This window comes from Lynx rufus, unplaced genomic scaffold, assembly GCF_022079265.1.
Source record: "Lynx rufus isolate CCGP_SWC_20201006 ecotype Redwood Valley unplaced genomic scaffold, mLynRuf1.p SCAF_16, whole genome shotgun sequence".
NCBI classification, from domain to species: domain Eukaryota; kingdom Metazoa; phylum Chordata; class Mammalia; order Carnivora; family Felidae; genus Lynx; species Lynx rufus.
Window position 1 is genome coordinate 4702451 of NW_025814830.1, and position 22938 is coordinate 4725388.

At 57.3% G+C, this 22938-nt stretch overlaps 2 protein-coding genes and 1 non-coding gene across 3 annotated transcripts; 1 reads left to right on the forward strand and 2 right to left on the reverse strand.

Moving 5' to 3' along the window:
• Positions 1 to 892: 892 nt before the first annotated feature.
• PPFIA3 (PTPRF interacting protein alpha 3) lies at positions 893 to 17609 on the reverse strand. The gene is made up of 28 exons (XM_047079140.1): positions 17370 to 17609; positions 17001 to 17102; positions 16463 to 16627; positions 16046 to 16120; positions 15659 to 15733; positions 15118 to 15339; positions 13813 to 13959; positions 13579 to 13713; positions 13092 to 13175; positions 12775 to 12906; positions 12246 to 12308; positions 12020 to 12099; positions 11602 to 11746; positions 10904 to 11091; positions 9584 to 9806; positions 8788 to 8951; positions 8530 to 8657; positions 7406 to 7499; positions 6876 to 6957; positions 5960 to 6160; positions 4276 to 4338; positions 4078 to 4104; positions 2852 to 3027; positions 2365 to 2462; positions 1981 to 2156; positions 1820 to 1888; positions 1422 to 1593; positions 893 to 951 (listed from the first exon to the last, which is right to left on the reverse strand). Exons 1-28 carry the CDS (start codon positions 17607 to 17609, stop codon positions 893 to 895), a joined length of 3585 nt encoding a protein of 1194 aa, XP_046935096.1.
• LOC124511991 (U6 spliceosomal RNA) lies at positions 7062 to 7165 on the reverse strand. The gene has a single exon (XR_006962030.1). It is a non-coding gene; the product is annotated as a U6 spliceosomal RNA (small nuclear RNA).
• On the forward strand, positions 17608 to 22880 carry CUNH19orf73 (chromosome unknown C19orf73 homolog). The gene is given in 4 exon segments (XM_053722186.1): positions 17608 to 17703; positions 22402 to 22524; positions 22526 to 22669; positions 22671 to 22880. Coding segments are annotated over 4 exon segments (573 nt in total).
• Positions 22881 to 22938: the final 58 nt, after the last annotated feature.

Below are 22938 nucleotides of genomic sequence, written 5' to 3' on the forward strand. Positions count from 1 at the left end.
TTTTGAAACAGTTCTCTTTACCCGTGATCACTGAGTGACACCTGGGGCAGGGAGGCCGACCAAGAGTCTCGGGCGAGGGCTCCCCCACCTTCCTCCCTCCCCCCACGCCACGTCGCCCAGTGGCATCGTGGAAAGAGGATTCTCCCATGCAAACCCCGGAGCCGGAGGGGAACCGGGAGCGCAGTTCTGCACCCCCTACCCCCGGGGCACGGACACGGCCACAGCACGGGGGGCGGAGAGGCCCCGGGGACACGAGACACTGGGGAGGAAGAGGGGACTCCGCCCGCAGCTGACCCCAGGCACCGGCGACCTGACCCGGCGGGGCGGGGATGAGTGGCACGTGGGGCGAGGCTTGTAGCAGCGAGTCCCCCCTCCCCTCCTTTCGGACGAAGAAGGAAGACTTGGGCCCCGCGACGGGGGAGGAAAAAGGGGAGCGGGCAGCCTCTCCTAGCATGCGGCCCGGGAGGGAAGCCCCGCTCCCTTCCCGCGGGGAAAGGGCCCCCAACTCCCATCGGAAACTGATCAATAAATTACAAAGTAGAGAAAAGGGAGGCGGAAGTTTGGGGCGGGATTTCTTCCCGCCCTCTTCTTTCCCCCTCTCAGTCCAGTTCGTGTGGTTTGGTCCAGGCCCAGTCCTTTTGAGAGGCGGGGACGCGCACTCCCCGCTTGTCTGTACAGATGGTCCGGTCCGCGGCGCGAGCTCCCCCGCCCGCTCTCCCCGGCGAGACCATACTCTGGGCAGGAGGGGGAACAGCCCAGCCTCTGGAAGATTCTTCCGTCCGAGGGAGGTCACCTGCATTGACGCCGGGGCAGTACGTGGAGCAGTGAAGATCCATTGTGCCGCCCCGGACCCCCAAGATCGCCCTGTACAGTCCTCACCTGGAGGCCTACACTAGCAGGAATAGGTCCGGACCGAAACGCCGTCTGCCCGGGAACTCCCAGAAGTCTGGCCTGGAAGGAGAGCAGGGGGTGTGTTCAGTCTGGTGCGCGTGTCAACCACACACACAAACACAGACGCACGCACGCACAGAGCAGGGTTTCTCTGATCCTCAAACTCAAGCGTCCTCTCTTGGATTTTCCCCTCCCGAAATAACAACGGAACGCCTGGCTCCACGCCGGTTTCCCTCCCTCTCCCCCAGCGCCCCCCCCACCCCGCCCCCCGCAGCCTTGGATTCATCTAGGGTGCCCCGGGTGACAGCGGGCGAATTCATTTCCCACTCTGGAAAGGGGGTGCGGGAGTAATCCATTCCACACCCCGAGGTGTGGCATACTGAGCAATCCATTTTTCTTGGATGGGGGAGAAGGGACTAGGCCATTTCGGAACCCGGAGGGAGGCTTCTGGAATGTAGAGTTGGTCCTCTTCCCACCCGGAGAGAGAAAGGGGAAGGGAGGAGGGGCTGCCGCATTTGGGAGCCGCCCACCTTCCGGCTGCAGCTTGCGGAGAGGGAGCCCCGGAGATCCCAAGGCCCCTGCTGCGGCCGAACGAAAGTTGGGGGGCAACATCTCAGCTGAATCGGGGGTTACGCCTCGGAGGTCCTTCTCTCGGAACATCTTCCGCCAGGATGGGGAGCGGCTGAAGGACTTGGCGCTGTCCTAGGTACAGGGGCCAGACAGAGGGTGAGGGACGAGAGCCGGGGTCTGAGTCAGTCGCTTCCTTTGACGCCAGACCTCTCGGATTTCATCTCTCCTTTAACCCCGCCCCTGCCCTAGTCCCGCCTCCAACCGCGTCCCGCCGCAAAGTCAAGCCCCACCCCTTCGGCTCAGACCCCAGAGGGGCCGCCGCTAGGAGCTGAGACCCCTCAGCGGCCGCCGCGCCCACCTCGTCCAGCCGCCTGTCTGTGCCCAAGGAGATGAGGTTGCTGAATTCCTTCTCCAGGAGCTGCCGGGCCTGGGGACGAGAGGTGAAGGGAGGGTTGCAGCGTGCAGTCTGCGAGGTGGGGATGCCCAGGGTGGCCCAGTGTGGCCCGAGCGGTAGCTCACCTGCGCATTCTGCGTGGGGATCTGCAGGAGCAAGGCCAGGTCGGAGTAGTCGAAGGTCTCGTCCAGGGCGAGAAGCGCCCCGTGCACCCCGCTCTCCGTGAGGTTCGTGGCGAATTCCTTCAGTCCCAGTCCGGACACCCAACCCATGACCCGCTCATTGGACCACACCATCACGTCTGGGACAGAAGGGACTGTCAGCTGCTAGCTGGTCCAATTACCCCCATTTCCTCATCCTGGCCACGCCCCCATGCTGGCTCCACCCCCTCCCCAAAGGCCCCTGCTCCTGCCTTCCCAGTCCCCCGCCTCCCCTAATCATACCTCCTCCCTCACCCGTCCCCAAATCCTCCACCTGGCTGCCAGGGAGACCTTTACACTCCTACTCACCTCGGATCTGGGTCTGACTCTCTTCCCGCCTCCGCTCCAAGTCCTTCCGGTCGTAATTGAGCCGTTTCAGGCACATGATCCCATAATGCAGACTCACCCTGAGCAATAGGGAAAGTGGGGTCACAGATGAGCCCGGACAACCCCAGTGGCTGCGGTCTTCTGGGAAAGGCTGGGGAGTTGTTCCACAGGGTCAGTTTTACGGATTGCTGACCTTCCCAGGAGTTGGGGTGTTTCCAACAGGCAGGGCCTATTGGTTCCCCTGGGCAGGGTATGGGGTCAACTAGCTAACTAAGCTTTTCGAGGACGCGGACTTCTCCTAGTGAACTATCTTATTTGTGGAAAGGGCACGGAAGTCGGGATTTCCTGAGAACCCAGGCTAAAGGGCCAAGGATAGTCCAAGGAGTGTCCCTTCACCAGTCCCATTGGCCAAAGACTCTGGGAGTGAGGCTCCCCCCTGGGCTGTCCCCATTGGCCGGGCAGCCCCCACCTGTGGAAGCTGTCCACCATCTTGAGTTGACCCCGGAGCTCCTTCTTGTTAAGATGATCCAACATGCGGGCATCCACCAGCGACTCCATGAAGTAGCTTCGGTATTGGGGCAGGCCCAGGCTGGGCAGCCAGTCGTTGCCCACCCACTCGTGGTTCATGTCACCATATGCCAGGATCTGGGGCCATGGGCAGGTGGGGGAGGGGTCAGGCCCTCTGACCCCTTCCCATGTGTGTATGAAAGGGTGCACCCCAGCCCCCGACCCAAGGTTGTTCTTTTTCCACCCCACATGAGGACAATGGTCATTCTCTGCTCAGGACAATGGACCAATCCAGTTGTCTCTTACTCCTTCGGAATGACAGAATAGACCCTTGCCTACTCAAGAGTAGGGGCCGTGGACCCACAGCATCACCATCACCTGTGCACTTTCTGGAACTGGAGAATCTCAGACCCCACCCCAAGGCTACTGAATCAGAATCTGCATTCTCACAAGATCCTCGGGCACCTGAACAGCACGGTGTGCGAAGCACTAGGCTAGCACTGTCCCAGCTTAGAACAATGGATTAGTCCAACATCACTACTCCCCCCAAGTCAGGACCACGGATTCTTCCCACAACAAACGATAATGGATCTATCCATCACTCCGGCACTGTCCAAAAATATTAATGCTATATCTGGCCCAGGACAATATTCTGAATCAGCCCAAAGTCCTGCACTCCCTGTAGCATAAGGAAACAATCAATACCTCCCCCTGACTGGAGGCAAAGACCCCAGTCTAACCTAGGTCAGGGGAGTTCAAGCCTCCCCCTTCTTGAGAACCAAGTGTAGCTCCTCCTCCTCCTCCCCAACTTGAGGCCTGACCTGCCGCCTCCCCAAAATACTTTCCCTTTTGCCCCAGTACACGGACCGGTCCCACTCCCTCTCAGCCATAGAGAACACGGACTGCTCGATGTCTCCCTCTAGTTACAGCAGTGGAACAGCCCTGGACCGCCGCAACTCACGTTAATGGAATGGCCCATGCCCCACGCTAACAATGGAAAAGTCCAGACTCTCACACGACCCCAACAAGCCACAAGGAGACGGCCCAAAGCCCAGCTCAGTGCAGCGCCCCCCCGCGGTGGTGATGGAGCGCTGCGGCCAGGGTGGGGGTGGGGCTTGGGAAAAGAGGGGTGTGCATGCAGCGTGCACAGCCTGTTCATGCGTCCACGTCCCGCCCCACGCCCCCTACCTGCTCCCAGCTGATCTCCTTGGTCTCCTGACCCGTTAGTGGGAAGAGGGGAGAGAAGGGGTGGGTTAAGGGGCAGGCGGACGGCGGAGGGAGGGAGGGAGGGACGAACAGACAGACGAAGGGACAGAGATTCGCCCCCCCACCCCTCCCCAGGGACAGTTAGTGCCACCCCCAAGGTCGCCGGCAGGGGGCACTCACAGGCTTGGTCGTTGCCGTAAGGGACTCCATCTCCTCGTGTGTCATCCACACGTTTCCTGTGGACTGAGGGACAAGGGGTGTTACGGAGGTTGAGAGAGGGCTCGTGGATAGGGGAGGGGAACGGGGTAGTATTCCTAGAGGCCCAGGCCAGATCCATTTATATACATGCTGCTTTCTGCCTCAGAAAGGACAGCCACTGCTCTGGGTCAGGCAGCGGAGGAGAAAACAAATGATCATTTATTGAGCACCTACTGTGTACCAGGCAAAAGAACATGGGCTTTGGGGGCGCCTGGGTGGCTCAGTCCCTTAAGCGCCTGACTTTGTTGCAGGTCATGATCTCGCGGGTTTTGAGTTCGAGCCCCGCATCGGGCTCTCTGCTGCCAGCACAGAGCCTGCTTCGGATCTCTGTCCACCCGCCTCTCTCTCTGCCTCTTACCCGCTTGTGCTGTCTCTCTGTCTCTCTCAAAAACAATAAATAAACATGAAGAAGAAGAAGAAGAAGAAGAAGAAGAAGAAGAAGAGGAAGAAGAAAGGCTCCGGGGTCTGACAAATTTAGGTAAATTGCTGGTATTTTGCTGTGTGGTCCTGGGCACAGCGTCACCTCTCTGACCTCACACAGATGGATTCACGATGAGGTGGCAGATACAGCAATGGGACAAAAGTTTGGAGCGGGGAGGGGGGGCGATATGGGGATGCGTAGTCACATTTATTGGCCACCTGCACCCAGCAACCCCACGGGTTAGGAATTCATACACTGATTCAAAAACATTTATGTAGCTCCTCACGAGTGCACAGTTGGTAGGGTCTGGGATGCACGAGGGGAAATTTGAAAATAGACTGAATAGATGACTTTGATGATAATGGTAACGCCCTTGGATATGAGGGCACGGTGGCTACGTAGGCGAATGTTCTTATTGTTAGCAGGTGCCCTGCAGAAGTCATTTTTCAAGCTAACCAGTAATGACGTCCGCAAATTACATTCAAGGGCTTCAGATAAACATGCGCGCGCGTGCGCGCGCACACACACACACACACACACACACACAGCAAGCAGGGCAAGGAGTTAACAATTGCTGAATTAGTTTCTTCACGGATCAAAGGATAAATATTAGAAGGCAATAAACACTAGGGAGGAAAATTAGGTGTTAATGTGTTGGGGTGATGGGGCGGGTGACCAGTTCGGTTGCTGAGTTAGGAAGGCCTCTTGGAAGTGGTGACATTTGAGGTGAGGCCTCAAAGATAAGAAGGAGAAACAGGACGGGGTGGGGGGTGGGGGGCGCGGGGGGTGGTGCTCCAGGAAAAGGAGCAGCATGTGCTAAGCCGGGGGGGGGGGTGCTCATCAAGGGGGGTTTATAAGGAACCACATGAATTCGGCTTTTTCTCCAGGATGGGGTCCCCTCTGTATAAGACAGACTGAGGTGTGGGGGTACAGGGAAGGCAGGGAGACCTGAGGAGGAACACCTCCCCCACCCCCCCTGCCGCCCCCCCCACCCATCGACCCCAGGGATAATCCAGGTGAGAGATCAAGGGAAGGGAGTCTGAGAGACCAGGCTGGAGTTAGCGAGCCCAGTATTGGCTAGTCTGAGGACAAGAGGCGGGGCCCTGAGGCCAGTCTTGAGGACAGTATTGGCTAGTCTTGAGGACAAGAGGCGGCAAGGGCTGGGATTGGCCTCCGGACACTCACCGTGCGGGAGGAGGCGGGCGCTGAGGGCGAGGTGAGGGAGACCATTTCCTGGATGGCGAGGCGCAGCTTGAGCCGGTGCAGGGGGTTGCTGATGCCAATCTCCCGCTGGATCTCCGTGTCCGACAGGTTGGCCATGATGGCACCGCTCTTGACGTTGGCCCGGCAGGCGGCCACATACCATGCAGGCATGCCTACCCACAGCTGGGCCGGAGGAGGGGTGGGGCGGGGAGGGAATGAAGAGACAGCGCATGGAGACGGAGACAATATGGGAGGAGAAACGGGAGAGACAGGAGAGAAACAGAAAGAAAAGGAGAGAGGGGGAGACAGAGAGGTGGGAAAGTTAGCGGTGAGAAGCAACAGAGACGGGGCAAGGGAAACAGACAAGAGGGCGTCAGGGGGAGACACAGCAGGGGGAAAAAGGGGGAGAGTCAGAGGGTAACCCCCAGAGTCACAGGGGAAAGAGGGACGGGGAGAGACAGAGATGAGGAGAGACATACAGAGATGAGAGAGAGATGGGGAGAGAAAGAAGCCAATGACATTGGGAGGGAGACATGGGAAGAAATGTGGGGAATGACAAAAACAGATGGAGAGCGAGACAGGAGAGAAGACACAGAGAATCCCATGCAGTCAGAGACATGGGGAGACACAGAGAGAGAAAGAGAGAGACCACAGGAGCGTAGGGCCGAGGTGGGCATGGCCAAAGGGGCAGGGGATGGGGGGAGAAGAAGGAGGAAGCTGTTTAGATCAACAGTGAGGCTGACCTCTCCCGGGGCCTCATCCCCCTCTGGCCTCCGTCCCCCCGCCCCCTTCGGGCTACGAGGAGGATGCGGGGTGGCGCTGGGCAGCACTCAGTGGCAGGCCTGTCACAGTCACAGGAGTTGGGGATCAAGGTCAGGGCATTTCTGGGCCCCAGTACCTCCAGCCAGGAGACCACGGTGGGCCCATCCCAAGCAGCGAAGGGCAGGCCCTGGCGGCAGGCCTCTTCCAGAAGTTCGTGCCTAGGGGACAGAGGCTTAGGGCAGGAGCTCTCAGGAGTAGAGACCCCCAGCCCTCCAGGATGGGCCCCTTTGCCACAAATCCCCCCCCCCCAGCCCTTTTTTGTTATTTAATGGAACGCTTCGTGAATTTGCTTGTCATCCTTGCACAGGGGCCAAGCTATCTTCTCTGCATCGTTCCAGTGTTAGTATATGCGTTGCCAAAGTGAGCATCCAAAGCACTTTTTATGAAAGTAGAAAATTTGGAAGGAGGTTTTAAGAAAAAGAAAAAAAAAGTGAATCTCTGTAAGTGGTCTCCCCCAGTCCAATCAAGAAAGAAGATGGGAAAAAATGATAAAAACTTGGGGGTTCCCAAGTTCTCAGGCAAGCAAATCCCCTTCCAGCATTTTCTTCTCACATATGACCACCAGCCCTCCCCTTCCCCCTCCCCCCCCCCCACGCATGCACTCACTTCCTCTTGTTCCTTCGGTCCTTGTCTCCTGGGCCTGTCAGCTTGGCTAGCCCCAGAGGATCCGTGGCCAGTGTCTCGTCTGAGGGTGTTCCTGCTGGAGGCAGGGAGGGACCAGAGTTTGGAGAGTCTCAAGTGGGAAGGAGATTCTTTGATGTTGGGGGATGCTGAGAAGGATGCCAGGGAAGCAGAGGTCCCGAGGGAGTCGTAAATGAGGCCACAGAGAGGGAATGACAGAGCCAAGCAGGAACCAATTGCACCTCCCAGACGGTGAATTGGGGACATCCTCAAAATGGGGATGTCTTCCCGGGGCTGGCCTTGGTAAGGTGGTAAGTGTTTAACAACTAGCTCTCCAGGGAGGGAGCGGGTATTCCCCGATTTTTAGTGGTTGTCGGTTTCCATGGCGGAAAGAATCCCACAAATTTCAAGCTACCAAGGTAATGTCAAGCAGCTCACTAAATGCCTGCAAGTTGGCTTTCACAAGCCAGTACGAGCAGGCTTCAGCACACCATGTGCCTTGCCTTGAAGCGGTCCTCTCTCCTTCTCTACTAAAGAATAGGCTGGGGCGCATGGGTGACCCAGTCAACTGAGTGCCCAACTCTTGATTTCAGCGTGGGTCATGATCTTGACGGTTCATGAGTTCGAGCCCCACATCAGACTCTGCACTGATGGTGTGGGGCCTGCTTGGGATTCTCTCCCTCCCTCTCTCTGCCCCTCTCCCTGCTCCTGCACGCTTTCTCTCAAAAGAAATAAATAACCATTTTTAAAAAGAGGTAAATGAAATAAATTTGTTTAGCCTTCTCCCCACCAAGTCACACAGGCAGGGCTCAGAGTACCTTCTCCTTGTCCTTCCTCCTTCTTGCTACCTCTGCTGAGTCTGACCCCTTTCACATCCTAGACTCACATGAATGTCAAGTGAATTTGTGAAAAAGAAGATGGAAGGGAGGAACAAAGGAAGGTAGGAAAGAGGGGAGGGAGGGAGGAAGGAAGGAAGGAAAGAAGGAAGGAAGGAAGGAAGGAAGGAAGGAAGGAAGGAAGGAAGGAATAAAGAAAGGAAGAAAGGGAGAAAGGGCAAAAGGGAGAAAGGGAGAGAGAAAGGAAAACAGGGTTGGCATCAGAGTACTCACCCAGAGAAGAGCTGTCCCGGCCTGGTGGTCCCATTCGTCCCTTCTCCTTCTTGCCAAAGAGACGGCCTATGGATGACTTGATGCTCTTCTTCTTGGGGGCTTTGTGCAGGGAATCTGGGGTGCCTTCACTGGGTGAGCAGGACAGAGTAAGGGCCGACTCCATCTAGGATGTCTCCTCTTCTCCCAAGTCCTTGTCCATCCCCCTGATACATCCTCCCAAGCAAGCCCCTCCCCATCCCATCCTTTGTCCCTGCTGACCTTCCCCGTGAAGGCCCCCCATCTTCCAGGGATCCTGCTTGCAGTGCCAAGGCCTGCGTCATTCTCTCAAGACGGGCAGAGCGGGGAGTGGGAGGTGGGGTGTCTCCTGGGATGGCTGGTCCCTCCCCTCGTGGAGCACCAGCTTCCTCCTTGGGGACATGATTCTGGGGACAGAAAAGCAGAGATCCTGAAATGAATTGGAGGGGTCATGTTGGGGGCTCTTCATTAGTTGGGATGTCTACTAGGGAGTGTCTGGAATGGCCTTGGTTCTGGGTACCATTTCTGAAGGTAGCCTGGATCAAGTAGGGGTGAGTTGCAGAAATATAACAGCAATGAGTCCCACTGGAGCTTGACCAGTGTTCATGTAGCCTAGCTTCTGGTGTCAGAAGTGGGATCTGCTCAGACTCAAGGAAAGCTAATAAGTTACTCATTCTGGAAGCTGGGAAACTGGGTTTAAGGCAGTAAAATAGGACTAATATACCTTATTCCTCCCCAAAGGTCAATTCTGATGATCTAATGGTAGTTCTCAAATGTATGTTTAGTCACAAAAAAAAAACCTTGTAGAAACTTAATGCACAAAACAGGTAAAAGCAGGCCAGATTTGACTAAAGTTCAAGTTAAGGTTCACAAACTCAGTAGCTCAGGCTTTATGCCCTTTAAGTTGGAACTTTTAGGAAGAGCTAAGGTTACTTTTGAAAATCACTGGTGTGAGGGGCTATTGTTGCTGTTTGTTGGGGAGCCCTGTATCTGACTTCCCCTGGCCACCCCACCAAATGAAGGATTTCAGAACACTCACAGCTTTGTCGGTGCCCTCGCGGGCAGGGCTAGGAGGTGCCAGACGGGGTGTTGAGTGGCCAGAGCTGGGAGGGGAGGGGCTGGCAAGGGTAGAGGTAGTGAGGGAGGGGGGCAGTGAGCAGCTACTGCGGTAGCGGCCCAGTGAGTCCAGGCCAGAGCCAGACACCCGGCTCTCCAGCTCCTCAGCCCTTTGTTCTGTTGTCTCCTTCTCCTCTTGGATGAGCCTGAGGAGGGAATGGGGGGAGAGTGCATGAGAGGACAGAGGCAGGCAATGGGGGACAGAGTCTGGGGATCCCAAAGGGCCAGGAAGGCTTGATGGGGCACAAAGAATTTCTGGGGAAAGCACAATGAGGTTAGAGGGTCTTGGGGTATTCCTCACGGCCTCATGGGTTCAATGGGAGTCAAGGGATCATCATAGTTCCAGAGATCATGGAGGAATGGGGGACAACAGGATGGTTAGGGTCTGCATCAAGGATACCAGGATGATAAGCTCATGGTTCTGTAAAATCGTAAAGATTACAGAGCGGGAGGTCAAATTCCAAGGAGGAGAGAAAAAGATCATAATAAGATCAGAATAAGATCAAAGACTCTGAGGGTCCACCTAGGATGTGGAACTTCATGGAGTCATTTGGTATGTGAATCGATGCCTCAACTCAGAATGAATGACTTTGGATGGAAAGTGGTGGTCATGTTGGTATATCTGCTGAGACCCACGAAGAGTTGTTGTTAGAAAATTGCCAAATAGGGCAATTTCTGGGAAGTCAGGGTAGACTTTATGGCAGTGGAGGATTTATAATAAATTGAGGATTCTTGTTATATTAGGTAAAAATTCTTGGTATCTTGAGTTGAGGTTCTTGAAGTATTAGGATGAGATTCTTGGTGTTTTGGATTGGAGACCTTGTGTTGTGCTGAGATTCTTGGGATACTGGGGGACTCTGGGCATTAGTTGTGTGAAGCCATGACCTCCATGGTGTATCAGAGGACTCTTGGTGTAGTGGCTTAAGAACTTTGGCATTTCAGGATGCAGTCTTTGGTGTATTGGGCAATTGTGAATACTGGATGGGGAATAGATAGAAAGATGATAGATGGATACATAGATAGATGGATAGATAAAACAATAGATAGATAAGAAGCACATAACGTAGGAGACTTCTGGGTGTTTCCTGGGGTATCCTCGTTACTGGAGGGAGCGTTGGGCTGGGGGAGTTCCTTGAAGATAGTAGGACAGGAGATACGCTCAGACCTTCAGATCAGTCTCCAGAGCCAGAGGGGCTATGGGGTCAGCTCAGGCAGGGCAGAGAAAAACTGGGCCAGTGCTCACTTGATCTCCTTGTTAATGGCTTCCAGCTGCTCTTGAAGCATGATGGCCAGCGTCTGCACGTCGGCCTGTCCGCTGGGGGAAAGTAGCTCAGCTCCAAACATCCCCTCAGCCTCCTCTTCGTCTGAGCCATCCAGCTCCCCAGGGAACGGGGGTGGCATGGACCCCGCAGGGGCAGACCGCTCCCACTCCTGTCTCTGTGTGGGGACAGAAGGATGCCAGGTGGGTGGTGGCCAAAGTAGGTGCTGGGTCTTCCCTCCCCTGTACTGATCTTGTCCACCCTCCATGACCCTGCCCATGTCCCCTGAAAATGACTGGCCACACCATGTGATCCCACCCGACTTTGTCTCTTGACAAGTCCCTTGCCCCGACCAACCATGACTCTATCCCGTCTCCTGATTCCACCATTTCCCTCGACCCAGCCCCCTTCCTTTCTTCACCTACACCCCCACTGTAGGATTCTATACCCTGCCCATCCCCCAGACCCCACCCCTCTCCCCACCTCATCATTCCTGTCAAGTTCTCACCAGGTAGCAGGATATCCACGTGAATAGATGTTCGGGCAAGTGGGGATGATGGAGTTGTGGGAGAAAAAAAAAGACAGCATGGGTCCAGGAGACCCTGTTTCTCAGCCCAGCCCCCTTCCAGAGCTATTGGACGCCACCCCCTGCTCAGTCCAGGCCCCAGAAGTGGCTGCTGACCTTGGAGGACTCATCCTTGACCCCTGACCAGCGGCCCCTCTTGCCTGCCCGGCCACTGCCGGCCCCATAGGGGTCCAGGTGGGCACCAGAAGGTAATGTGGGTGCCTGGGAGTAACGAAGTTCCAGGGCACTACCGGGGAGAGACCTGTGGGCACGGAGACGGCAGTCAGAGACCAAGGGGTCAGGAAAAGGGAAGAGAGGTCAGGAGTCATGGGAAATGGCCTGGGGTCAGGGGACGGGGAGAGGGATCTGAAGTCAGAGGTCAGGAAAGGTCAGAAGTCATGAAGTCAGGCGTCAAAAATAAAAGGAGTCAGCGGAAGCTTCGGGAGGACAGGGAGTGGGGGGTGGGGAAGACCCGGCCATCAGAAAGGTTGCGCTTGGCCAAGGGGGCTCCTGTGGGCAGAAGGACTGTTGTCACCTGGAGTAGGAGGATGGTGGCCTGCCCCGCAGCTGGTCGATCTCCATCTGCATCCGCTCCATCTCTGCCAAGAGCTGCTCCTGGTGGGAGAAAGTTGGAAGCACCGCGTCAGAATCTGCCCCATCCCCCGAGAAACAGCCTTCCCCTCCCAGCAATGCCCGCTCCGTGTCCCTGGTCCCAGGCATCCCCCACCCCCACCCCCGGGGTCTTCCAGGCCCCTCCTTACCTTGTTGAGCAGCAGTTCGTCCTGAAGCTTCTTCATGTTGGCGATCTCCTCACTCAGTGAATTCTGTGGAGGACACGGGTGCAGTGAGGGGTGGAGCCTGAAACAGGCATGTCCTGGGGGCTGTAAGTGTCCAGGGACTGGCCGAAGGCAACCCCAGGGGAATGAGGTGGGCATGACATGGGGGTTGTGGGGCCAAAGATGCATCTGGGGAGGGGAATCCCTGGGAGCCCCAGAATTTGGCATCCTGCATCATGAAGATTCAAAGTTTGAGGGTGCCAAGGATCAGAGGCTTGGGGAAAAGCCCAAGAACTCAGGCTCTGGGTGCCCCAGAATTCAGCCCTCGGGGTGTTTAGACCAGGTGAAAGAATGGTACCAGCCAGACCAGAGAAGTCTGTTGGATTCGAACTCGCAATGCCCAGGTTTGGGATCTCAACTAACATTACGGGGAAAGGTCTGGGGCCCGGGGATTCGGGCAAGAGGCGGTCCAGGATTCCAGGTTACTGGAGTCCTGGGTCGGGTCGGGGCACACCTTCTCCTCCAGCGCCCCCATGCGCTCCTTGAGGTGCAGCTGTAACCGTTCATTGGACTCGCTCAGCAATTTGTCCACTGTCTCTGACAGCCGCTTGTTGTGGTCATCGTTCATCTTCTCCCGCTGCCGGGCCTGCCCAAAAGTCGCCGGAAGGGGGTGATCAAGCCCACCCGGCCCAGAGCACCTCCCCTGCTCTCAGCTCCCGCCCCCGACTCTGCCCCCTCACCTCAGCTCCTCCCCCTGCCCTCCCCCCTCCCCCCCCCCCCGCCTCCCCGCCGCTTCAAAGCCCCACCCTCTCCCGTCTTCCGCCTGCTCACCCGTTGCAGCTCCTGGTTCTTCTCCTCCAACTGGGCCTCCAGCTGCCGAAGCCGCTCCTCGAAATTCCCATGACGTTCCTCGGCCTAGTGGACGGAACCCCAAGGCATCTGACTTTGCTCCGCGAGGACTCAGTTGGGCTCAAGGTCCCGCCTCCCCCAAGGCTGGATGCCAGGCCCCGCCCCCCGCGCTCCAGGCTCCTCCTTCGAAGGGCTACAGACTCCGCACTAGGATTCAGGCCCCGTCTTTTCCTCAGGATCTGTTCTGTCTCTTTTGCGTTCAGAGCCATCCTTTCAGTACAGACTAGAAAACACCCCCCACCAAACCTCCAGGCCCTGCCTGCATTCCAAGCTCCCTCACTTTCCTGGACCCCGGGCGCTGCCCCTTTCCCCAGAATCCCAGCTGCAAGTCTCCTACCCTACTAGACGGAAGACCCCGTCTCATCCCCAGACGCCACACCCCACACTCCCGCCCCTGGCCTCTCCTCACTTTGTTGAGCGCAGCCACACGCTGGGCCAGCTGGGCCTCTATCTCAGGCAAGGTCTCGGCCTTTTGCAGCGTCTGCTGAAGCTTCTGCTTGGCGTCGTCCAGCCACTCGGCTAGCTGACGGCTCTTCTCTTCACTCTGGGGGAGGACAGGGATGGGGCACGGGGAGAGCGGGAGAAGCTAGGTCACACGGGCCACGGCCTCGCCCCCACAGCACCTCCCTGGCCACGCCCTCACCTGCCGGTACAGCGACTCCTTGCTGGCCAGCTCGTTCTCCAGCTTGTCATTGGCGTCGTGCAGCGACGTGGCCTCACGCTGGGCACTCAGGTAGCGCTTCTCCAGCGTCGTGATCCGCTCCTCCATATCCTCCCGCTGCGCAAGCGCCTGCGGAGGGGGCAAAAGTTCACGTGGACCACAGCTCCCAGAAAGCCCCGGGGGGTGGGGGGGGAGTGTAGGCTTAGAACCCCGGACCAGACACCCCAGGGCATCCTGGGAAATGAAGTCTCCCGGATCGGGGCGTCAGAATGATGGAACCACACCTGCCAAGAACTCCCAGGAATAGCCAACGTTAAGACCCCGACCGACCACCGGAGGGTTGAAATGGTGGTACCACGCTTTCCATGAGCTTCTAGGGCAGTACTGTCTGAGACCCTCCCCCTATGGATGACCTAAGGTCCATGGAAGGGAAGTCTTCACTCTTCTTGGCCCACTTCCCTCAAAAATCCAGGCCTTAGGGCGCCTGGCTGGTTCGGTCAGTAGAGCATGCAACCCTCGATCTGGTGGTCATGAGTTCAAGCCCCACACCGGGGTCAGAGCCTACTTAAAAAATAATAAACTACTTTTAAAAAATCCAGGCCTTAGGTTTTCAGCAACTTCTAGCACAGCCTAGGCTTAGAACCACAGAGCAAGGGCCCTAGGGTCTCATAAAAAACAAAAGTCCCTTCCATGTAGGAGGCAGCATCTCCCAAGAGCCCCAGGGTCACACATGCTTAGAAAACCTAAGACGGTGCCCCAGGGTCTCATGGGAGATGAACTTCCGTCTGGGAGCCCGTGAGGCGGGACCACACTTTCCAACAGGTCCCAGTGCCACCGAGGTTCAAAATCGGAGGCGAAAGTCCCAATGATGAAGAAAAAGGCTCACTCTCGTTTCTCATCAGATGACTTCCAGAATCCATACCCTACACTTCCCAGCAGTCCCAGGGGCATAGGACTTAGGCTCAAGGGGCCTCAGCCAGGATGGGGTGAAATGCAGACAAAGGAATTCAACTTAGAAACACAGAGAATTTTCCAACGATAACCTAACTACGACCAGTCATTGAGCGCCTACCATGTATGTGTCATGTTCCAACCCTCTAGCAAGGGTCATAAATCCCATCGTACAGGTGAGGAAACTGAGGCTCAGAGAGGAGGAGAGTCCACACAGCTTGTGGACTGAATCCAGGCTGCACCATTCCTGAGCTCTGTGACTTTGGGCGAAGGGGGACGGGGAGGGTTAGGGGGAGGGAGGGACAGAGGGCAGCCCAGCAGGGGCTCCGGCCTCACCTCCTTGAGGTCGCGCTGGAGCTTGGCGTTAGCTTCCTCGGCCTTACCCAGCTCGCGGTGGGCGGTGCCCAGCTCCTCCTCCAGCTGGCTCATCTGGCGGCACAACACCGCCAGGCGCTCCCGCAGCTGGCACACCTCCGCACGCTGCCTCTCCAGGGCCTCCTCCAGCTCCGCTGTGCGCCGGTTCGAATCCCCGCCAGGACCAAGGCCGTTGGCAAGGGGCTGGAGTAGGGACAGTGAGAGAAAAAGGGACAGAACCCAGAGTGGGGGACACAGAGATAGAGAGAGGATATAAGGAGAAAGTTGACGGAGGGGAGGGGAATCAAAGACCAGTAAGGGTCCTGGAGGTCACAGAAGTTAGCTAGATGACTTGAATCAGAGGTCAAAGGCCAGAAAGGCTCTTAGGACTTCAGATGTCATAGAGACATTGAGGATCGCATCAAACATTAAACGGACCATCACAAAGTCAGGGGGCTGAGTGGAGGTCACGGGGATGGGGATCCTTGAAAAGCAAGGGGAGCGAGGTACTTGCACCTCTCACCTGCCCATCCCCCTCCTTGCCGGGCTCCTCCAGCCCCGACCGGCGCCTAGACAGCTGCTCTCGAAGGCTCAGGGTCTGGGAACGGGAAAGGGAGATCAGGATAAAGGGAGTTCTAGAGCCCCCAATTCTACTTCTCACTGGCTCTGGTCCTGCTGAGGCCATCCCAACCCCCGGTCTATCCTTGTGTCTCTCCTTGGCCGCCCAGCATGGAGTCCACCGTTACTCATCCCCCTAGCCTCCTTGTGGCCCTGTCCTCTACAGTCTTAACTTTCCCCATCCAACTATTTCCTCCGCAGTCAGTTCTTGCCCTTAGCCCCGAACCCACCCAATCAACTTCGCCCCATTGGTAGCCCCTTAGTCCCTCCTCCTTCTTGGCCACGCCCCCACCTCCTGATTGCTTAGCTCCAACTCCTCCTCCAGCACCGCCACCCGCTCCAGCGCCATCCGCAGCCGCTCCCGGACCTGGGGATGGGAACAGGACAGAGTGAGGTGGAGATCAGACCCAATCTAGGACAGGCAGAAAACCCCTGGGACATCCTGATGGGGCAACACGAGCATTACTCTATCTATGGTGGGTGTGCAGCTCCAGCCAGTTACCAAGGCAGCCCCACCCACTGGTAGTCCCCCCCCCCAATTAATTTTTCTGTTATCAGTCAGTCAAGTCCCAATCTGAAGTGGCATGTCCCAATCAATCTCAGGCAACATTCTTCCCATTTAGGACATCCCCAATCACAGCCAGAATCTGCCCTATCCAGGGAAGCCCCAGCCAACCACAGGCTTTCGTTCTGCATCCGATTTTCATACCTTCTCATCCAGGGCCTTGTGATGCTCGAAGAGGGATTTTAGAGCCTTGAGCACCTCCACCTCGGAAGAGACCCCACCCGGGGACTGGGCCTGGCGCTTTACCACGGTCATGCGCAGTGACCTCTCGTGCCTGGACACCAGGCATTCCAGGTGTTCAAGGAGAAGCTACAGGGTTAGGTCACCGGGCCAAGGAAAAGAGGCAAGGGAAGAGAGGCAGAGTCAGGACAAGGGTGGTTCAGACAGGTGAGACGCACACACGGAGGAAGGGGTGGAGCCAAGCATAGGGGTAAAGGAGAGAGGTCGGGAAAAGAGAGAAGGATATGAAAGGTCGGGGTATGGTCAAGGAAGGAGTAGTGCAGGAAGAGAGAGCCATTACGGAGATAGGGGAGAAAATATGAAGCAAGGAGGGGACCAGAGGAGACAGCCAGGCAGTGGTAGTAGGGAGGCCAGATGGGTAAAGAAAAGATGGGTCAGGCTGCAAACCCCCGTGGCCCCGCCCGCCCCGCTTAGGCCCCGCCCCCACACCCCTCCCCCTCACCCGCGTGTTGTTCCGCTCCGCCTTCAGCTCTGCAATCTCTTCCTCCCGCTCCAGCAGCTGCTCCCGACATAAGTTCAGCTCTTTCGTCAGGGCCGCAAACTCCTGTCCAGATGTGGGCAGGAACCGGACAATTAGATCAATCCTTTCCCCATGTCCCTCATTACATAGGACTGGAAGTTTGAAGGCCCCGCCCCTCCCTGCTAAATCCCCGCCCCTTTCCGCGGCTCAGGCCCCGCCCATCACCGGCAAGGTCTCCCCCCCCCCCCTCCTTTCTAAGCGCCAAGTCCCGCCCCTTCCGGACCGCCCCCTCCGCGCCTTCAGCGGTCGAGGTCCCGCCTCCCGCAAGCCCCGCCCCGGTGCCGCCCAGACCTGGGGCAGAGCGATGCTGAGCTGGCGCTGCAGCGAGTCCTTCTCGTGGCCCAGCTCGCGCAGCCGCAACTGTGCCGTAGCCAGCCCGTCCTGCGCCTCGCGCAGCGTCTCCAGCAGGCGCTCGCGCTCCGTGAGCATCGTGACCATAAGGCGCTCCAGCTCGCCGCCCGCCTCGTCCGGGCCCAGCGCCGAGCCCCGCCGGCCATCCTCGCTGATGGTGGGCATCACCTCGCACATCATGGCGGCGGTGCTGGCCTGCGGGAGTGGGGAGGGGGCAGGGAACAGAGACCGGCCTCGTCGAGAAACCGAGGCACGGCCATTCGGATACTACATGGTGGAAACTGAGGCGGGGCAACCCAGGCTTCGTACTGAAGAAACTGAGGTCCATCCATTCTGATCATGGCACAGGATAAACTGAAACCCATTGCTCTCACGAAATCAGGCCCAGCTACCTAGGTGAGAGCATCTGGGGAAACCGAGGCCAGACGCCATCAGGCACTGGCAGCAAATCTAGGACCAGTCTAGTCAGAGAAACCAAAGCCAGGTGACCCATTGCCTGAGTCAATATGGGAAAATCAGTCTCTCCCTGTTCTGACCCTGCTGGGGGCCGGCATTAACCCACTGCATGAGTGAGAAACCGGAAGCTCAAACGAGAACCATGCATTCAGGAGGCCAAGGAACTGGGGTCACAGAATTAGGTCAGTGGCACCGTATAAGGTCACAGGGATGTGACCTGTACAGACCAAATCCTGCCCTCAATTTTCCAGATATCTGGATCCCAGCTCCAGAAGAATCTAAAAACCACTCCATTTGCTAGCCATCTCCCACAGCCTAGGAGTCCAAGATCCAGCTCCCTCCTACCTCAGGTCACAGGAGGCTAGGTCCCCAATTCCCTTCTTTCCCCTAGACCCAGGAGTCTGAGCCTCCAGCCGCTTCTTCCCCAATCCTGGGGGTCAGACAGGGACACAAGAATCTGAGCTTTCAGTCTCCAACCTCAGACCCAGAAATCCCAGCCTTCAGACCCCTCTTCCCCCAGAACCTAGGAGTCCAGGCCCCCAGGTCCCAGGAATCTGGGTGCATGCGCTGTGGGCGGAGATAAAGGGAGGTCTCCTGAGCCGCTCCCTCCACACACATCAGGTCAGACGGGTCCAGCTGGCCCGGTGGAAAGCAGAAGGGACTTTCGCTCTGTTCCCTCCTTTCCTTCTGTCCCTTCAGGCAGCAGCATAACCGGTTCTGAGAGTGGATAGTTCCCAGCCCCACCCAATGTGCAGACTATGTCCAAAACCTGGAACTGGGGTCTTGGACTCCAGTGACAAGAGGAGGGGCCGGAGGGCCCTGGAACCTGGGAGAGGAGGCAGACAGTCGCCTTGGTCTTTGAAGAGGTACACCTGGGAATCTAGACACCGGCATGCCAGCACTCAGAGGCCAAACTCATGACAATGTTTATAAGGAGACAGGTCAAGACCAACATCGTGTCTAAAACCCAGAACCTACTCAGGAGATGCAAACAGGATGTTTTAGAGAAGCCGCTCCAGAACTTCAAATGCACTGAGAAGGAATTGAGATTTAGCAAGGCTGGATGTAGAATCCAGAAAGCCACTGGCGTGAATACAGCACAGAGGGCAGAAAATGTACAGTAAAATCCTCACATAGGGCTAAGGAGAGGGAGGGGCACATTCTAGAACCCAGACCTAGAATCTTGAACCAGCCAAAAGCAATCCAATATGTTAAAGAGTATCTGGGTCACCCAAGAACCCTGAACACAAAGGGGTGCAGAATGATATCTAAGAACATACCTAATGCAATGCATAACGAACCCAGTCAGAAGAAATAATCTAGAAAGTGACACCTACCAGGGATGCAGGTACAACAAAGAACAAATCAAGAGCCACACTCTTAGCTTTATCATGTGTCTACATGATAGACAGAAGGGAGAAGATATGCTTCAGAATTGAGAACAGGCCCTGGAGGTGGGAAAAAACCCTAGAAAGTAGCAAGGAGTCTGCCTGGAACTTAGAAGTGCCTGGGGGAAGATGCAGAAGCATGCTGGGAATTGGGAATTTACTGGCATAAGGACTGAGCTGGCAAAGGAAGGGGGGAGAGATGTTCTGGAAATGAGGACATTTCTAGCTGAAGACTCCAAAAAGAGGAGATGAGCCTAGAGCCTGCTAAGAATGCTAAAGTAGCAGATGGAGGAGGAAGCCCACGATCCGCCAGGAGATAAGTTCTACACAAAGGTCACATTAGGGAAAAGATGGACAGAAAAGGTGGGAATGGATGGGCCTAGAACCCAGTACCTGCAAAAGGGGGAAGACGTACAACATTTCAGTGGGGATCCTTTAGATTTAAGACCGCAGAATTGGATTGGAACCTAAAACAGGAAAGTGCCTTTTAAAATTGATAGCCCAATTTGGAAAAAAGCTAGAGCCCATATCTGGAACACGCATGTTCTAGAATGTAGAATGTCCCCGGGGAGAGAAAGGAATCTAGAACAGTGCCAAGGATGTGGCTGAGCCTAGAACACACCTAAACTAAAATTTTCGCAGAGAATCAGCAAGTTCTGGTTTCGAAAAATTTGGAACACGTGTGAGGAGAAGGTGGGATCAGCATTTAGCTTGGGGGCACTACCAAGATATTTGAATTCCTTAGGGAAACACACGCCTAGAATTGACCGCCTAATCTAGAATTTAGAATATACCTTGGGTGAAAACGGAACAGAGATATTGACTGAGAGTGTTCTCGGATTTAGAATGAATCTAGAGCATTGCAAGAACACAGTTTAACCGGAAATATGGAAGATAGCGGGTAGGTTCTAGATCATCTGATGAACCTAGGTCACAGAACACATCTAGAGGAAGGGGTGTATGTTTGGCTCATCAGCCTGAGAAGGTGTACTCGGAGGATGAGACATCATAACATAGGAACATCTTGATGGGGTGTTGGAAACATCTCAGGAAGCTGGGTCTCAGGGAAGAGAGTAGAGAGCCCCCAGCACCTGAGATGATATGGGGACGAGGCAGGGGTTTGTTAAGGCCAAGGGAGATGTCAAGTAGATGGGGTTTGTGAGGCTGTGGGAACCTGGGTTCCCAAGAGTTAGAGCTAAGGGTCTAGATACTTGGTGGGGGCCTGGACTCCTGGAGATAAAGGACAGGGGATGGAAGCTCGGAGCCCAAGTCCTTGTTGGGAAGGAGGGCTGTGGCAGGTGGCTTTGGTGAGCAGTACAGAAGCTGGGGTCTGAACCCCTGGGTCCCTGAAGGGGATACAGGACCTGGGACAAAGCATCTAGGTCTCCAAGGGGGGAAGGTGGGCAGAAGGCAGAGAATTGCATTAAGAATTGCATTCCAAGCCCCTGAAAGGGAGAGAGTCATGGTGCCTGAATCCCTAATCAGGCAGCCGCTGGGGTGCCAGGAGCCTGGGTATAATTGCCTGAGGGGCACAGGGGCTGCTGAACTGGGTTTCTAAAGGGGGCAAGAGCTGGGAAACTGGATTCCCAGGTCCTGAGGGGCTGGGGGCTACCAGCTAGGGCCTTTAGGCAGACGGAGTGAACACTGACAGGGCTCCCAGAGTCAGGTGGGAGCTGAATCCCTGGGTGCCAAGGTCCCTGAGGTGGACTAGGCAGGAACATTCAGAAGCCCTGACTCCTCGAGAAGCAGCTGGGGTCCCAGAAACCTGGGGTACTGAGGACGCGGCCGAGAGGCTGGCCAGAGGAGCCCTGAGGCCCAGGCGCCCGGGTCAGAGAGGGCCCGGGTATCTCCGGGTCAAAGGCGCGGCTGGGGGGATCCCCGCGCCGCAGGCGCCCCCTCCCCGGCGGCAGCAACAGCAGGAGGTGGGGGAGGTGAGGCTGCCGAGTGAGCTGACCATGGACAGCTCCAGAGCGGGCCTGTGTCCAGGGCGGCCGCCGAGCCGGCCTGGACTGAGGGGTCGACCGGGCTGGCTGTTCAAGCCGGAGGGCTGGAGATGGGCAGACCCGGTGCCCGAATAGGGGACTATGCAGACGCGACGGGGGGCAGCTGGCCCTAGCTGGGAGATCTGACACAGCCACAGCAGGTGTCTGGAGCTCCCGGGACTGGGCCGAGGAAGAGAATGTAGGTCCAGAGGAGGCTCCCGGGGCTGAGCTGAGAAATCCAGGCTCCTGGGCCCTGGACGAGGCGCAAGGCGGCAGTACGCCTGGAATTCTAGGGTTCGGTTGGGGACTCTGAGAACCGGGAGGGGCACGCCTGAGTGTCTGGGGTTGGGCTGTGGAATCTGGGCTCCAGGGCCCCCGGGTATAAAGAAGGGAGTCCAGGATCTCGGCAAGGCGAGGGAGGCTCGGCGAGGGGTCCCCGGGGTGGGCGCTGCCAAGCGGGCTGGGCCGGGCTCTCACCTACCTGGTCCGCGGCGGCTGCGGGCGGAGCTGGGCTGCAGGAGGGACGTGGGGTGGGGTGGGGGGACCGGGCGGGGCCCCTGGCGGCGGCCGGGGCCCGGATCTGTGGCTCCGGAGCCCTGTCTCCGCCGCTCGCGCGGGCTCCGCGTCTCTGGCTCCGGCTTGGGCGCTGGGGACCCCCCTCCCCCTCACAGTCTCACAGACCTCTACCCCCTAAAATAGCCCCCTGCCCCTATCACCGTTCAGCCTCCCCCCCGCGAGGCCGAAGCCGCCAGATCCAGGGGTGCCCACCAGCGCCCCCAAAATCCCACCTCCCCCCCAAAAAAATTCCTCCTCCCTCCCCCCCACAGCTCCCGTGCGGTCGTGGCCCCTTTAACAGGAGACTGACAGACGGCCCTGAATGGCCAATGGAAGGCGTCGTCGGAGCCGGCCGGTGGCTAAACCCCGCCTCCGCACGGACTGGGAGGGGTCGCGCGGGCGGAGAGCGGAAGGCGGGGCTCAAGGAGCGCCGGCCAATAAGCTCGCGGCGTGCGGCGGCTGGGGCGGGGGGCGGAGCCCGGCAGGGGGATGATGTCACCTGGAGCTAGTGGCGCGCGGCGTGGAATGCGAGTCGCGACCCCGGATCCCGGAGGTGGCGCGCGCTAGCCCTAGCGCCTTACGGGACAGCAGGGCTGGACCGGCGGTGAGGTGGGACTAAAGGTTGGATTTTAAGGCGGGGGCGGCTCCCGGAGACACGCGCTCAGGTTGGAAGGTGGGGTGAATGGCCGGTCGGCGAGTGCACCTTACTCTGCACCCCCTGCGCCCACCTTGGGAACTGCACGCGGCACCCTCACCCCCCACGCTGATGATAGTACGGCCTGCAGGCCTCCCCTGGCGAACGAAGCTAATGGTTCGTTCCACCCCGCCCACACAGAGGCTGCCCACCGGCTCTGCAGCTTCTCGGGACTCCTCCGTCAGACCAACTACAGAAGGGGTTTGGCCTTCGCCCTCAGTCTCTCTTAAGGGCAGGGGACGTTGTCTTCGGCTCTGACCCCGCACTCGGACCCAGACCAGGTCCCAGCCTCCGCCTTGGACTTATGCCTAGGGAGCCGGCCAACCACCGCCTTCAGACCTTGGGGGAAAGTTCTGCCTCTGCTCTCAGGCTCTGAAAAGCAGTCTCTGGACTTCAACTTCTCTCCACCCACCCCCAACATCTCAAGACACTCT

Bases quoted from the DNA above. Each gene is read 5' to 3' on its own strand.
- PPFIA3 (XM_047079140.1), bottom strand. From the start codon at position 17,609: ATGATGTGCGAGGTGATGCCCACCATCAGCGAGGATGGCCGGCGGGGC. The intron at 12,100-12,245 runs GTAAGGAGGGGC...TTCTCCCACCAG, and splicing joins ACGAACTGCTGCTCAACAAG to GAGCAGCTCTTGGCAGAGAT. The intron at 2,157-2,364 runs GTGAGTAGGAGT...CTTCTGTCCCAG, and splicing joins GAGTCAGACCCAGATCCGAG to ACGTGATGGTGTGGTCCAAT.